This window comes from Lethenteron reissneri, chromosome 33, assembly GCF_015708825.2.
Source record: "Lethenteron reissneri isolate LAM-NWPU_2019-01 chromosome 33, ASM1570882v1, whole genome shotgun sequence".
NCBI lineage: Eukaryota > Metazoa > Chordata > Hyperoartia > Petromyzontiformes > Petromyzontidae > Lethenteron > Lethenteron reissneri.
The window spans coordinates 12,122,144-12,138,851 of NC_083811.1; the positions used below are offsets into that span (position 1 = coordinate 12,122,144).

Here is a 16,708-nt window from a genome sequence, read left to right on the forward strand (position 1 = left end):
GTGATTTAACTACGGGCAATTACATGAAAGCAATGCTATTATCTTGATGCTTGCTGGTACCACCAGTTTAGGTATAGTGAGCAATGGACTTGACAACCACAGGCACCTTTCACAACTGCTGCGACGTACAGTCTCCCTGCTAACCTGGGTGAGGTTGTTGCCCTGCACGTGCACCGTACGGAGCAATGCGCAGTCCCGTATGCCCTCCAGCGAGGAGAGGTGGTTGTGTGAGCAGTCCAAGTGCAGCAGCCGGGGCACCTCGCTCAGCCCAGCCGTGCTCACCAGCTGGTTATGGTCCACAAGCAGCCGCTGCAGCTTCTTCTGCCACTCCAAACCACCTGCCGTAGAGTGCACAGCAAGAGGGTTATGCTGTGTTTTCACGGCCACTTGCAAGCAGGCTCGGCAAGCGCAGGAGCGGTGCTCGGCAGAGCTCGGATCTTGTCCCTATTGTACAGAGCCAAGCAGGTTCATGGGTTCAGCTCCTCCTGCACTTACCTTCTCACACCCTCACTGCCCTCTGTCGCTGGACAGTAGCAATCATAACAAAGCACTGTTATTAATAACACTCAATGCAGGCTTGGGTAGCTATCCCAAGCAAAATATATTATTGTAATACCCTTCTGCCTTTTTTTTATAATGGCATACCATAGGTCGCTCTTCTTACTTCGGAGTTGACCCAGTAATGTGACCACTGGCTCCAACAGCAGTGAAATGCAGGGTTCACTCATGAAAGCAAGCTGGTCAATTATTTTTACCATATTCACTGTGACTGAGGTTCATGAAATTCAGCTGTCTGACTTCAAATGCGATTTCAGGAGTTGAGTCAGCCCATGATCCTTAAGGGGTCATTAAATGAGCACCAGGTTGTGTCAATTGGTCGCTGACTTATAGAAAGAATGGCCCATGTCATAATTCTCTGGAATGGTTACCACTGGCTCAGGGCTGGAAACTATGATGAAGTTTTATCCCACACTCCTTTGTGCAGAGAGGCAATTTTACTTTACTCGACATAAACGGTTAAGCTTATATGAATGCGTAGGTTTTCACAGCCAATGTTATGATTCATAAATGATGTTGGGGTTAGGCCATATAATGATCTCGCCAAATTTGTGTTGTTAAAACCATATACCAAGTAACATAGCCAAACAAATTAAATTGTCACATACACGAGTGTGTCATACACCAATTATTATTGTTTCGGCTCACCGATGAGTTGCACAATTTTCACAACCAAATTTAACAATCACATGCAATGTTTCGCATGAAACTGCACGTCAAGGGTTTTCAGAACAAATATCCAGGAAGTAAGAATAAAATCAAAAAAGTCAGAATGCTTGTACATTTCACAATTACGTTGTATGGCTGTGTCGGGTGGTGGAGGATCTGCATGGCACAAATTTTGACAGATCGTTACGTGACTTAACCCAAAAATATTTATTAACAAGGCACATGCCGAAACAGTAGTCATGAGAGACAGAAGGTGATGGGTTTGAAATTCAGGCTGTGTTGTCGCAGTTGTGAACCGCTTATGCTGGTGTGTCGCGGTGATAGTGAATACACAAACACTGCCGGCACAAACCTATCCTTGTGATGTTGTTGTGGGAGAGCTCCAACAATGTAAGGTTGGTGCATCCTTCTAAGCCATGAATCGAGGTGAGATGGTTATGAGACAGCAGAAGGACTTCCAGGTTTTCTAGGTCTTGGCAGTTTACAGTCTCAATGCTGTTGTCCTGCAAAACTCACAGAGAATATAATATTACACATATCTCTTATACGAATGTAGCATTGTAATAACTTGTATTTTACTATATATTAAGGAAATCACCTGGAAATTTATAAAAGTATTAAAATACGAGTATTTAATGGTAACTAGCATTCTGTCACCTCTATTACGTCAAATACTGTAACACATTGTCACGCGATAACCCAAACTAACTCTATGACCCTGTCCGTTACATGTAAGTAGGAATGAGTATAACAATGCAACTCTTGCAAAATGCGTTTTTTTTCTTCTATGTTAAATATCACTACGTATAATGTTAACCACGTGTTTAGTGGCGATACCTGCGTGTCGATAACTCTGAGTCCCTTGCAGTTGTTGACTCCGTCCAGAGCCAACAGGCCACAGCGATTGAGACTCAGAGACTGCAGATTGGGACACTGAGCCAGCGTGCTCAGATTGCAGCCAGGCAGGTCTTGAAAACAAACTGTTGTGACCTGAATAAGTAACAACCATTAATTAAGCAAGAAAGTTTTGTACAACCAACATATTTACCATCACATCTCATATATGTGTTTACTGAAAGCACTGCATTGGTGTGATATATTGCTTTCAACATGGTTAATGGCGCAATGTAGATTACATAGCGGCATGGAAACCAATTCTCTTGGCTAAAGGTGATTTTAAATTACGTAAAAATGTAACTCGGCTTGCTGCCAAAGCTAAATTGTAAACATATTTTATTTAAATTAAATGCCAATTTAACCTATGCATTTATATCATTATTTCTATTTCATGGTACATCTATGTTACATTTTAATTCAACCATATCCCAATTACACTCTCGGCTTGTAGCCACACAGCAAAGCATATATTGTAATCCACAACCGCCCTACAAGACTTTGTCTAACAACCAAATCAAGCTGTGTTTGAGCAAATAAAGTGTAAAATAAAAGTTGAACGGTATTTTTTTATGCAGTAAATAAAATAAAATGCATGTCCATCACATATGTCCAGGAAAGTCTTACTGAGCCTCTAATATTAGTCATTTACATATGGGAGGAATCAGAAACACCTGGGGGATAACCCATACACTAATGTGGATAACATTAAAAAGTTTGCACAGACAGGTCAAAAATATCCATGTGACCTGTAGATTACTGACATGTGGCACCAAGCCCAGCACAACAGCATTCGCAATGGTCTTGTTCAATAATACCTGGTGAAATGAAGATGCCAAGCCCCCTTTTAGTATCTGCTCCACAGACAGTGGGGAGAGATGTCTTGCTGCAGAGTTATTTCGTGGTCTTTTTTTACGTAAATCTTTACCTCGGCTCTCTGCCACGATTCTCGACCAAGGCTTGCAGGTTTTCATCCAGGCAAGCCTCCGTGCCTCGACTGCATCCGAAAGAGTCAAGCTAGAAGCGTAGCTTTGCATCTCCCCTTGATGTTCAACTACAGTTAACGTTCGATCATTGTTGCGTTGTGGGATGTCCATGTGCTCTGATGTCGTTACTTCTTCGTCTGGGGTAATGCTCAAATCCTTCTTGCAAGGTTGCAAGACCGTGGTTGTATCCATTGTCCGTCCTTTATTCATGACTTGTTCTTGCTCTTTGTTTGATCTATATCCTTCCTTCACATCCATGCACTTCCCATCAATGCTCATCGCACTCTCTTGTGGCGTGCACCGCTTTGCTTGCGTTGGACTTTCCTGTTGCTCTGCCTCAGAGGTGCTTTGCTCCGGTTCGTGATTTTTACTTTTTCTTTTCTCTCCTTCTAGCTTCTTGATTACTTCTTCTTTTTCTTCTGCTCGCATTCTCTCCTCCTCTTTCCGTTTCCTCCTCTCGTCTTCCTTGTCCTGTTTTTGCTTTCTTTCTTCCCTTTTCCTTCTCTTTTCTTCCTGTTTTCTCTTCACTTCTTCTTGTTTCCTTTTGTTCGCTGCTGCTTCTTCTTCTTCATCCCGTTTTCTCTTTTCCTCTTCTCGCTGCCGTTCTTGTTCCTCCTCCAACTTGCGCTGTTCGGCTTCCCTCCTTGTCACTTCTTCCCGTCGCAATCTCTCTTCCTCTATTCGCAAGCGCTCTTCTTCGAGTCTCTTCCGCTCTTCCTCCTTCTGTCTCTCATACTCCATCCTCCTTCTCTCGGCCTCTTCAAGCCTTCTCTTCTCCTCCTCCTGCCTTCGCCTCATCTCCTCTTCTTCTTTTCGTCGCCGTTCTTCCTCCCTTCTCTTCTGCTCCTCCTCTTCCCGCTGCAGCCTTTCTCTTCTGTCTCGCTCTTCCTTTTCCCTTCTGAGAGCGAGTTCTTTTTCTTGCCTGAGCTCTTCTCGTCTCGCTGCTATCAAGGGCGCGTATATTTTCCGTGTTCTGTAGCCTTTGAATAGGGCCTGGATCTTGAGTGCTGCGGGCTGCTGCCTGTCGCGTAGTTCTTGTCTGTCTTTCGCAAGCCTCTGCTCAAGTTCTTTCTTCTCATGGTCAATTTGTTCCTGAAAGCGCTCAATTTCAGCCTTGGAAATGCACATACATAAGACACAAAAGAGATGCAGAAATATCAGTTATATTAGAATGTATGAGTTATTTCATGAAGGTAATTTTGTACATTTTATTTCACTTCATGAAATTTGTAGTTGATTGAGCAACACATTATGTTGAGTAGGGTCTCCACATGTTGTGTAAATAGAATAGTTTACTTGACCCTTGGGAAGACTTTGAGGACAATTAACCATCGTGCAAGTCAGTTCAGGGCAACATTTTATAAATCAGGAAAATGCTGAGAGCACAATATCTCTTTCTTTGAATGATGTCACAGGATCTCTAAGAGTGTCATTAAAGTGCAAAGAGGGTGATAATGAGACCAACTACAACTCCATGAAGTGACCCATTGGCACATTGATGAGAACCCTCACCATGAATGTCCTCATATAGACCTGTTTATGTCGTAATCTGGAGTAACTTTTTGTATTTAGTTTGTTATCCTTCCCCCGCACCTCCGATTAGCACGGTTGGTTATGTACAGTGCTAAAGAAGTTCAACATACATACATTTAGACTTCAAACTTTCGTGACTGCAGGAATTCATATTCTTGATTCTTTCGGTAAAATCACGTAAATAGAAAACAAAAATGATTTAATAAATGTAAAATTAAAAAATTAAATAAAAAGAAAAAATTATAAATTGAAATAATGAAAGCAAAAAACACAATAAAAAAAAATTACTAAAATTTAAATAGTGATATAAAATAAAAAATAATAAATATAAATTTGTTGAAAATTTTATTTACAATGTTTTCTTTTTTGTTTTCTATCTACGTGACTTTACCGAAAGAACCAAAACTATACATACAACATGAACAACAGACATTGCTAGATACACATATTGGACCCATTTCAGGTCAATGTGATTGTCATACTTTTTAAGCAATCACCATACCTCATAGTTTCTCATTTCCGCTTCAAATGCCTTTTGATTTGCACGTTCTAGTTCTTCCACCTTTGCTTGTTGGAGCTGCATGTAATCAATCACAGATAAAACCATAGACTAAGATCATGTACATACATTGGAGTAAAATCAGCAAAGTTAAACTATTCTCCCGCTCAAACATGCATTGGGTTATGCTCAACTCTGTTGGCTGTCATGAACTACAATTTCATATGAAAATGGCAGGGGCCGGTCGATCTAAACTATCACCACAGCCGACTTACCACAAATTAGTGAACGTTTTATCAACTCCTGAAGAATAATGGGCTGAGTCAACCCGTCATCAGGATATTAATTTTAAACCTTATAATTGTGTATCCAGCACTCTACACACTGTATGACCTACACTATATGCCATAATATGTAAAATAAATCGATGTAGATTTTATTATATTGTCCAAGATTATATTTTTCAAGAATTCTAGCAGCATTGACTTAAGGTACGAATCATGTTTGATGGAAAAATGTATAATTAATAACATACAAATATGCCTTGAATGTACAACAGCTCGAAGCCATTTGCAAAATTACCACTTCAAAATAACTGCATGTGTGGCCAATTTGTTTTAGAACACCAACTTAATAAATCGAGAAAACGTGGCTGGATAAATGGCCATATTTACTGAAATGTGCAGACTCGTTTCTGTAGGACTTTGCTAGAAAATACTAATTTGTCAACACGTGAATTAGAAATCTGAATTTGGGGAATTGGAGGTCATGGAAGAAAGAAGTGCAATCATGTGTTTTATAATGTTATCCACTTCTTGGCATTACATGGGAGACATTGCTAATTCTACAATACCAGCCACTGTTTGTTATTGAAAGTCAGTGTCTCATTTCACAAATGAGTAATGGGATGGTACTTACCTCCATTGGCTTCCCTGAGCCAGTGGTGGACATTACACATTCCCCTACTTGGGACCAGTCTCTCTATCGGGTGATGACTGTAAACTTAACACAATGGTATTCATTTAAACAACCATAGAGAATAATGGGCTGGGTAGACCCCATCCATTATTTGAACTTGCGACCTTGTGATTGCGAGCCTAGCACTCAACCACTACTGCTTGCTCATACCACTCCTGGCAAAACTGCCTCCACTCGAAGAATCTCTTAGATTTAACAACATACATTAATGTGCATTGCATGTAGAACGTCTCTCAGTCCGAGGGTATTGGGCCCACTCTTTGAGGCTGGCCAGACATCTTGAGAGTTGGGAGAACCCAGGCTTTACTCCACCACACACGACCTCTTGTTCGAGGCGACTGTGGTGTACATTTCACTCCAGTATGCTAACCATTACATCATGGCAGCATCTCTCGCCTGATATCACTTGAACAATCAAACAAGTTGTACAACACCAGCCACTGCGTTGTATTTCAGTACACGGGAGATAACGTCAGTTGAGTGATGCCAGCCAATGCTTGGTGTTGCTTGGCAAGGTGTGGCAACTAGGAGTGTACCAGCCGCTGCCGCTGCAAGTCCATCTCCTCCTGCTCGTCCTGCTCCTGTCTCGCGCGGCGGCGCTGCTCGTGTTCAGGCTGCCCGTGGGTTCTGTCACCGGCTCCCACGAGTCTCTTCGCCTCCTCGCTGGCACCTGCCGTCTCCGCTATCGAATCTGTCCCGACACTGGCATTTCCCTTAATATCTGCAAGAGCGAATTGGTAACATATTGTACAGATGGGTTGGGTGTACACGTAACTTTAAATTTATGTTTGCAATGCTTAGGTGTAACAAACAGTATGACTTATTAGATACGTGTCTTTTCCAAGGTCGTTGATAAACAATTATTGCTCAGGAGATACAACAAGAACCAATTACCTTCAGCGCTGTAAACATTCTTAATAAAACCACATATCATCTCTGAAGTAGACATCCTGTCTACTCTGAGTTAATACCCTCATCTAACACACCTGTTTCTATGTGACAATGACGAACACGAATGAACTTACATGGTTTTAATTGATGGAGTGTAGTGATACGTGCAATCGCTTCTCAAATTGCACACAAGAAGCAAGGAAGGCTGCTTATGCAAGTGTGTCAATGAAAGTTGAGATAGGTTCAATTTTTTAATAACCACTTCAGGGAAATGTCTTTCTCATTTATAACAAAGCTACGTGGTGTGAACATGGTAACCAGACTTAGTATGGCCATACCCAGCAGCGAGGTTGCAATAGTAGATAGCAGAGATATGGAGTGAACCACACAGATTGCACAGATAAACAATGACATGCCATATATGAGAAAAATGCCAAATGCAAATGACCTTGAGAAAAGTCCTGAAATATCCCTTCTTTGGCTGACAAGATACAGCAGTTTGTATTGCAAGTTAGGAAATTAGGTGAACTATTACATGATATATCAAGTCAAAGTGTCTGCATGTTCAAATGAGTATTGGGCAGCGCTGATGTAATTGGTAGGAATGAGTCAGTGGTGGTAATTCCACATTCCTACCAAGGGGGCCAGTATACCCTTGGAATTGCCACTGCTGACTTCCAAAAGTACTCATTATTGACTCTGGAGGGATGATAAGATTGATTGAACTCCTGACTGGGATTTGATATTGTGACATTCTGAATTGTGAGCCAAGCACTCTACAACTGGATATTATATTCGAAGTGATTTCATAATTAAATGTACTATCCATTGATTAACTTGATTAATAACCCACTGAGTTTATTTCTCATAAAAAATACACCTGCAAAACCACTGATATTCATGAGTCATTTCTATTATGATGTGTTTTCGTGTTAATTTCTGTTCTACAACTAAGATGTGGTATGTGACACCGATAGACAGATGTCTTCTATTGTGACTGATATTCAAGTTCACGATCATCATATTTACTGATCTTTGTTAATTTCCCCTTCTAGTCCTAACTATGGAAAGGTGGATTTTCGATCATTGGCTAAGAGCTGCATATTGAGATAAGCACCGCCCTACATTTGCTTGAGCAGGGATACACTTTGACTGTTTGATGATAGTGTAATCCCACATATAAAAACATATGAACACATGGATGTCAGGATTTAATGTGCAAATAAATACAAATAGATGCAACTTAAATAACAAGTGCAAAAATACTCGTTCATTTAAGAGATTTACAGCTGGCAAGCTGTGTGCATATCAGAATTAATAATGCATAGTCAGTGATTCCACCACATGGGGGCACATTTGTTTGGTATAATGAGGAGTTTGTAAGGGTGAATTCATGCATCATGGTATGAATAAATCACCGCGGACAGACCTAATGCTAATGGCACATCTTGTTATCATTATAAACCATTTTGTATTAAATCTGGCTCGAACATTACGTTCACCATTCGGGCTATATTTTATCCTTTGTGACATGACCTAATTTCGATGTGCAGCCATATAGCTCGAAGGTAATGGCTTTGTGTGGTTTTACAAATCTATTTCACTGGGCTGTGAAAACATATGCGAAAAAATTGCATGATATAAAATTACATACATTTTATACATATGAAGTAGAAATCCCCTCATCTGCATTTAATGAGTGGTCATCATTACAAGTACATATAGTTATCGCTTCAGACATCCTGTTGTCTGCTATGTTGTGGTTAAAAATACATGTACAGCACCATTTTGTCAATCCACTGCTGGATGAGGACCTCCCTACATCTTGAGGGATATTTGACCACATTTCACCACAAGTTGTGGGTTAAAGATGGAAATGCAAAACAGCAATGGATATTTCTGCACTACCCTCTACCCTCCATAACGTCGATTGTACCCGTATTCTATGCATGGTGGTCACCCATCCAGCCAAAATCCAGGCTCCACCCAGCTTATCTTAAAATATTGGATGATTTCTCGGTGATTTGCAAAACGCAGGTCATATCAGTCTAACGGCGAAAGCTTTCGGAGCAAGGCACGGGCGATCTCAACTGTGCCTTGGATAAGTCCCCATTGCACAGGTGACTCTTTTCTGCTCACCTGCAATGGAAAGGCACTAAACCTGCCCTGAACCACAATATTGCACACATAAGGAAGTTACCCAGCCAGTAAACCAATGAATTATGACACACTATAAGCCATTCTCTACAGTTACTTCAGTGTTTTCTGAGTATCGGTATGAAGCAGAATGTAATGATTTTACGGAAATCTCTGCAGACAGCAGAGCCGCATGCTCTGTTGATGAATGATCCAGGTACAGACACCATAGAACTTCCAAAATAGGCATCTCTTATAACAAATACACAAGTTCTTATTATGCTGCGTAGACAAGTTCTTCTAACTCTCATTACATTTATCATCATTCTCATCAGACATCATAAATCCTCTGCTGGGTGAAGGCACCCCCAAGCCTCAAGATGTACAGGCCAAATTGAATAAAAACAATTTCACGTGACGAGTTTTATTATGATACGATCATACTGACATAACATGTTTTTGTTTACATTTGAAAACTTGCTTTTCCCAGGTTAATATGTGCCTGGTTGGAATGCAAGTTCTTTGTACTGCTGGTCCAAATAATTTATTACAGGACATAGCACATTGAGTCACACAGCCACCCATAAATAACATTACTTTCAAAATACGTTTCGCAATGCTAAATATACTTACTTAGGGACACATCAGCATCTGTTTCGCGGCCACTAATGTCCTCTTGTCCAGCAGCAGGGGGCAATGAAGAGTCACATTCTTCTGATGCCTCTTCACAGCTCTGCCGTTCATATTCCTCCAATTCTGACAAAACCTACGGTGGAAAAATAATGGAAGACTGGTGTGGGAACAACTGGGAAAGCACCATCATCGGAAATAAGCATCTCATTGAAGATACCAATCATCCAGACCTCAGGAAGCTCAGTGCCCCACAAGCAGTGGGTTTCTTTATATAGTATCAAAACTGGCCACACAAGGTGCGATCACCTTTTCACAAAGCAAAAATAAACCACCCAAATGCAACTTTGGTACACCACAAGTAACGTTTGTAACAGATCGTGAACTCGTGTCCACTGAGAGTGATCTCCGAGGGCACGAGTGGTGGATATTCGATGTTCTTTTAAGTCATAAGCTGGATTTACAACTTAAACATCAATTCATAATTCCTACTGAATTCATAGCCAAACACAAGAAGTAAAAAAACATTTGTAATATAGAATCCAAGCCTTCAAGTGTTGCAAATAACTGAGCTTAAATATGTAAACACATTCCTGCGGAGGGAGCTGGTAGGAACGTTGGGTTGCCCGGTCAATGGCCAGGGTCAACGGCGGCGTGGTGTATTCCGCAAATATGCCCGACTGTGAGGGCGGGCACAAGCCGGCGTGAGTAGATTAAACGTTGAGTTTCATAAGGGCACCACGGGGTGACCAGCCCCTCCCCACCCAGCCCCACCCAGCCCCTCCCCACCCTCCCCTCCCCACCCAGCCCCACCCAGCCCCTTCCCACCCTCCCCTCCCAACCTCCCCTCCCCACCCAGCCCCTCCCTCCCCACCCAGCCCCTCCCTGCACGACGGACGGACACAATAATTCCCTGTGGGCTGGTGTAACCAGGAGGTTCCTACCAGTAGTATCCACTGTATGTGTAAAATGGATGCAATATTGCCACATATCTCGGGTTAACCTACCCTTTTCTTTAGGACCTCAGGATCTTCACCATATTCCTTGGCTAATTCCTCAAGCAATACGTGAGACTTAAATGAAACTGAAGCCCAGTTGTCTGCAAGGCAAGATATGACAAGTGGAGAAGTTATTTTTGTAATAATCGCATGCGATACAAAAATTTGAATCAATATTGAGTGAGGGATATTACTGTGACAAGTTATCAACCATAGTGAACTACACACGATCAAATAAGCTGAGCACAATTAACATTGTGCTCAACAGGTAGATCAAAAAATAAATGGTAATATCAATACAACGAAAATGGATTAGCAACTGGTTACATGCCTGGCAGATGCTGAGTGAAAACACAAGTGGTCTGAAAAGTAAAAAATGGTTCACAAAAAATAGGAGCCAGAATAATAGTGTTCAGATTAACTATGGGGAAAAAAACCTAGGTATGCATTCCACACTATAGATATAAAAATGACATGACTACTCTCGATATGGTGTCTCTCAATCTATCCATCAATTATGCGATTAAATAAAACAAATGATTTCATTCATTAGACATTCAAGTGAAAAGGTCCCCATCCTCTAAGAAGCATGTCCTGAGTCTGTCAATGATTACATTTTCCATGGCCAGCGCCTATATCTCTAAAGGACAACCGCTATTCACTTGCTAGAAAGTGATATTAATTTCAGTGACTAGAAAAAGGCTGAGTAAAACACAGACCAGGATTTTAACTTGCAACCTTTCATCATGAATCGGCATTCTGTGGCTCCACCAAGATGAATTATTATCCGTTAGCAAATATGTTATAACAAAGTTTGAGGCTTTGGTAGGAGTTGTAAGGGATCTGCAGTTCAGGAAGGTTCAGGAAAACGTATATATTCATGCTGTATTTGTTTTAGCGTAAACATTATTTGGTCTCACTCAGGTCGGGCTCCTCCTCGTGCAACTTATTGTAGATGTCTTCCACATCCTCAGCTCTGCTCTTCACTCTCGCCATGTACATGAGCACTGTGTCAGGCAGGCCTTCCTCTTCAGGCTTATCAATGTACACACATATCAGCAAAACGTTACAATCATTAATAGGGGTAATGGTAGTGATGCTTGCTAATTGAGCATTGCTGAGAATCTCCGTTATTATATTTGGCTCCTTCCCATAATAAAATAAACTTGTCATGAATCAGCATGGTTGCCATTGCAAGTCAAATGATACTAATATTCTTCATGAGGATACAAAGATTCTGCATGTTCATTGTCATGTACTTTCGTAATCCCCCCCCCCCCCCCCGATTGATTTCAATTGCACTATTGCCATTGTGTCATGAGGCAAAACATATTTTCGATATTGTTAATTCTCTAAACTGGAAGTTAGCCAAATTCAGTGCAAACCCGAAGTCAATATGAAGGGGTTTTGTGCAGTTGTTAGTGGGAGGTTGCTCAGATTGGGACCTAGGGTCTCAGCTGAGCACTCTAACTTCTGAGCCACCCAGCCACCTCAAATCTCCATGCTCAAACAATGAATGAATATAAACATCAAGACAAAGAGTTGACCTTTGTTCAATTGTTAAGCAATGTAGTATAGCTTATTTGGCAGATAAGCACATACAAAGGGACATACCGTATGTATGTTGAACTTCTTTTACACCGTACGCAGACATGCTAATCGGAGGTGCGTACGGACAACTAAACACAAAAGTCAGTTCTAAATAAATGCGTTTTCAATCTAGATTTAAAATTGCACAGCACCAGTGGCTTCCTAATATTATTGACGGCTGCAGAAGCGCATCTGAAAGCGAGCGACGCAGTGGCCGTCTTTGTTCGATGGCCAGCCAAAAGTCGTTGCGAGGGTGACCAGAGTTTGCGTGATAGTTTATGCTCCTTGACGAGATCAGCAAGGTATTGTAGGTCATTTGTGGCACGCACTTTGTGTTTAATGAGTGCAACCTTATAACGGTATAGGCAGATATGTGACATGGTCGGATATGTGAACGTTTGTAGCAAATGACAAGACAATATAGGTAACAATGCAAAGCTATATCTGCTGCCCACCACAGAATCCCACAGCCTATGCCAACTGTTACACACAATAGTTGTCCATCCAAGCGGTATCCTCGCTCAACCCTGCTGAGCTTCCACTACCTGATGACATTGCTCACATACTTTAAAACCTCAAACATGTCTGGTGTCCAGTCACTTGAAGGATGTTAAGCAAAAGGTATTGTTTGTAAGTAGACGCTAAATTGACGCGTTATTCTTTATCGAAATGCCAAAACAACTATTTATATGTAGAGTAGTCTTCTGTAAAAAAAAAATGCATAATTGATCGTGTCATTTACGTTTTCACAAAATCTCAGTGACAGGAATTTGCTCTTGCATTGACTTTTTAATGTAAATGCATGAATGAATAGTTACTGTTGTTGTTATTGTCTGTCATATAAATAATTTAAAGCAAGTATATATTTATAAACTGTAGTGTTAAAACAAATCCCGGCCGCATTTTCTGTAGTTTTATGCTGTCCGATTTATGTATTCCTTGTGCCTCAGTATGCGGCAAATTTGCCGCCTCGGAAATGTCAAGCCGATTTTGAATATAAAGAGGATGCTTACTTCAATGCAGGCAATTTCAGCTTGGTCCTCTTCAGAATCATTGCCTTCCAACTCCTCCAGTGGCACATTGATTAATCGTAGCTCCCGCTCAATGGCTTCTTCCAAATCTTCGCAATCCATCTGTCTGGAGAGAAGAGAAAGCATATACGAAATATTTTTTCAAACATTATTTTATTACTTCTTAACAACAGACCATTTCTGGTGAAGTGGCTGAGTGGCTGAGCGGGGTAGGAAGTCAGGGCGTGATTTACCTACCTATTACTCAATCATTGTCTCAAGTTGATTCAGTTGGTCAGGGTTTTAGTCACGATAGACTTCACAAGTAATGCTATTTTTGTTCAATTTATTTTACATATTTCAGCACTGAGGCCAAAAAAGGCAGTTTGGCTGACATGTGATGCATTTTATAAGTGCTACCTTGTATTGATGAGGCTTACTTAAGGCAATTAAAAGTAGTTATTTGATGTCTTCCAGGTTTTTTTCGCTGATACAAAGCGATGGACTGCTCTATTTTAGTTGTGAATGGAAATGTTTCTAACTTTGTGCTGTGACATCAATGTCACCAATGAAAATGGCACACAGGCTAAATAAAGGTTATGAACAGAATGGTTTTAAATACGTTCATTTAACGTACCACAATTGTATTTATGTCAATCTAGTATTCGCTTTCTCCAACTATTAATGCCCATCACTGTGAAAAGTAAACAGTGGTAATCCTGAAAACAATAGTCTGTTCTCTACCATAGGAATGTGGAATTTCCACAACTGGCTCAGGACTGACACCAGATGTGAGTGCCACATAAAACTCAAATAATTGAGCAGAGACACCTTACTTTGGCTTGCTCTTGACATACAACTCTAGTATAGTATGCAGTGTAAAGCCACTACATCCTGGAGTAAGCCAGTAATGTACATGAAGTGCATTGTCCGCAAGAAATCAAGTACAAGTATTGACGGCTTAGAATTGCACTGCCATGCACAATGAGGAAGACGTGGATTACAGAACGTACGCTCGTCAAACAAACAACTAACAAAGGGAGTGGCAGCCAAAGCACAACCACCTTGGAGATGCAGCGATGAAATCAACTTTGTGTGCAGATGCTGAATGGTTAACATCGCCGAATCGTGAGACGGTTACTGCTTGGGGAGAGGCCTTCATCCAGCAGTGGATGATTGTTCGTGGCTCATTACAAATGAACTGTAACTGTGCGATTAGAGCAATGAGGCAGAGTACTAAAGTCACACAGTCGGTGGTCAAATGAACACGGCTCGCCGATCACATTTGCCGGAGGCCCCCGAAGCAACGGCGGAAATTCCACATTCCCATGGCGAGACCAGGATAAACACATTGGACAACCACGGCTATCGTAGCAAGAGTGCAGTCGTACGCGAGGACTGTATTATCACCACCACGAAATGCAGTAGCACTGTATCATAAACATGTAGAATAAGCATCACGCGAAAAAGTCAGCATGTTGTCAATATGTAACGCTCTACAATAGGGCCCATCCATTTGGTGCGTACGCAAACATCTGTCAACACTTGACGCACCCCCGGACCCTATAGAAGGGCCGACATTTAATTCACGCAAAAACGAACCAGGATTAATAATATTCACGTGTTTAAGCAAACAAATAACTCATTTGAAGGCCAATGTAGACATTATTATCGAGGCTTCACCCAACAACCCCCCCCCCCCCCATACGCAAGCGTACACATTTGGGTTAACCACCCCATCCCCCTCCATGCGTACGGACTAAATGGATGGCCCCATATGCATTTGTTTGTAAAGCGCGACATTACATTATCATACACAATGCTATACCAAACCCAATCACGTCGCAATGTCCTACGCCAGGCTGTGAACCTGTACCTTGTAGCTCGCGTGCGCTATGAGCTAGTTAGTGAGTGAGAACGACGCCGTTTGTAGCCACGAAGCCTCCTTCATGGCCCTGGCAGCTCCGCTCAGCATGTGTTCCGTGCGGGCGTCTCTGCGTTGCCGTGGCGACGGGGGCCGCCGCTACCGGAAATGCGCGCGCACGTGGCCAGCAGCGCGCACGTGGCCAGCAACGCGCACTGCGGAATTGGCGTTAACCGGCTTCAGTGGTCAGGGGGTGGGAAGTTTTTTTGAGTGAACGCGTGCTATGTTAATTACGATAAGGCGTGTTGAGTAAAATTTTGATTTAAAGCTTTCGCGACTGCCGGGATTCATATTGTTGGTTATTTCGGTAAAGTCACGAAGAAGGGAAATAATAAAATGATAGAAATGTAAAACAATAAAAATTCTCACGACGTTTCGACTGCAACACAAGCAATCATCATCAGGTGTGAAATCCACAGCAAGTGAGAATTTGTATTGTTTTATATTTATATTGTTTTCTTATTTCCCTTCTACGTGACTTTACCGAAAGAACCAATGATATGAATCCCTGCAGTCACGAAAGATTGAAATAATTTTTTTTTTACGATAACGCGTCTTCGGTAACTTACGGTAACCTGCTCTAAGCGACAATGTCTTTGGTGACGCCGCATTGGAAGTGGTCTCACAAGCGCACGAAATAAAATACATGAGGCGACGATTCGGGCAATGGCCCTGTTTCCTACTAGTGCACGCAGAGTGGCCAGAAAGATTGAGTTTTTGGACAGTACCGTGGGTTGCAGCTTTCTAGATAGAATTAGCGAAGCGTGGGGCAGATGCAAGCTTGTAATTACACTGACCAACAACATAAATCAGGTGAATGACAACATTTTACCTGTTCAGAACAGCGAATGGGTTTGGGCAGGACACGCCGCTGAAACGGAACGATGGCCGATGATCAATAATACGGGATTGGAATGTGCGAACATCTGAATGTAAAGTGGCAGGAAGGCATCGTAGACAGTCGTGAAGATGGAATTGTGATTTGGGTGGGACGCGTGTGCAAGGTGGTGGAGGGCTTGGCTAAACGTTAAAAGTATCGCGCGCTTTCAGATGCACTTCTGCGGCCGTCTGGAACGCTCTTCTGATATTAAGGAAGCAATTGGGAGCTGTGCAGTTTTAAATCGAGACTGAATTATTTTTTGAACTGATTTTTTTGTTTAGTTTGTTGTCCTTATATTATCACGGTTGGCAACGTACGGTGCGAAAGAAGTTCAGCATACATAAAACGCAGAAAGTTGTCACAGTTGGGAGCACAGTCGGTGCATCTGCCGGTCATCTCAGTCAACCAACCTATGGCAACTGGGTTCTGTGACCTGCCAGCGAGCCTTCGACATGCCAAATGGCCTCGAAAGGGCACCGAGCATGACACAAGCGTCGTGGTGCGATGTCTCCGTCACTTAGCGGGCAACGGC

At 41.9% G+C, this 16,708-nt stretch overlaps 1 protein-coding gene across 3 annotated transcripts in view; it reads right to left on the minus strand.

The window, feature by feature from the left end:
- The window catches only part of LRRIQ1 (leucine rich repeats and IQ motif containing 1), a 117,852-nt gene extending 102,468 nt beyond the window's left edge, over positions 1–15,384 (minus strand). For 2 of the 3 annotated variants that reach the window (XM_061564630.1, XM_061564629.1), the window contains exons 1-11: positions 15,249–15,384; positions 13,376–13,499; positions 11,693–11,807; positions 10,782–10,873; positions 9,778–9,910; positions 6,654–6,838; positions 5,143–5,217; positions 2,940–4,220; positions 2,065–2,217; positions 1,580–1,730; positions 145–338 (exon numbers count right to left, since the gene is read on the minus strand). In XM_061564630.1, coding sequence (XP_061420614.1) covers positions 145–338; positions 1,580–1,730; positions 2,065–2,217; positions 2,940–4,220; positions 5,143–5,217; positions 6,654–6,838; positions 9,778–9,910; positions 10,782–10,873; positions 11,693–11,807; positions 13,376–13,495 — 2,499 coding nt within the window. In that variant the 5' untranslated portion in view covers positions 13,496–13,499; positions 15,249–15,384. Of the gene's footprint in view, positions 1–144; positions 339–1,579; positions 1,731–2,064; positions 2,218–2,939; positions 4,221–5,142; positions 5,218–6,653; positions 6,839–9,777; positions 9,911–10,781; positions 10,874–11,692; positions 11,808–13,375; positions 13,520–15,248 lie in introns of those variants that run through there. The other variant, XM_061564628.1, reaches the window with a different exon arrangement.
- Between the last annotated feature and the right edge of the window lie 1,324 nt (positions 15,385–16,708).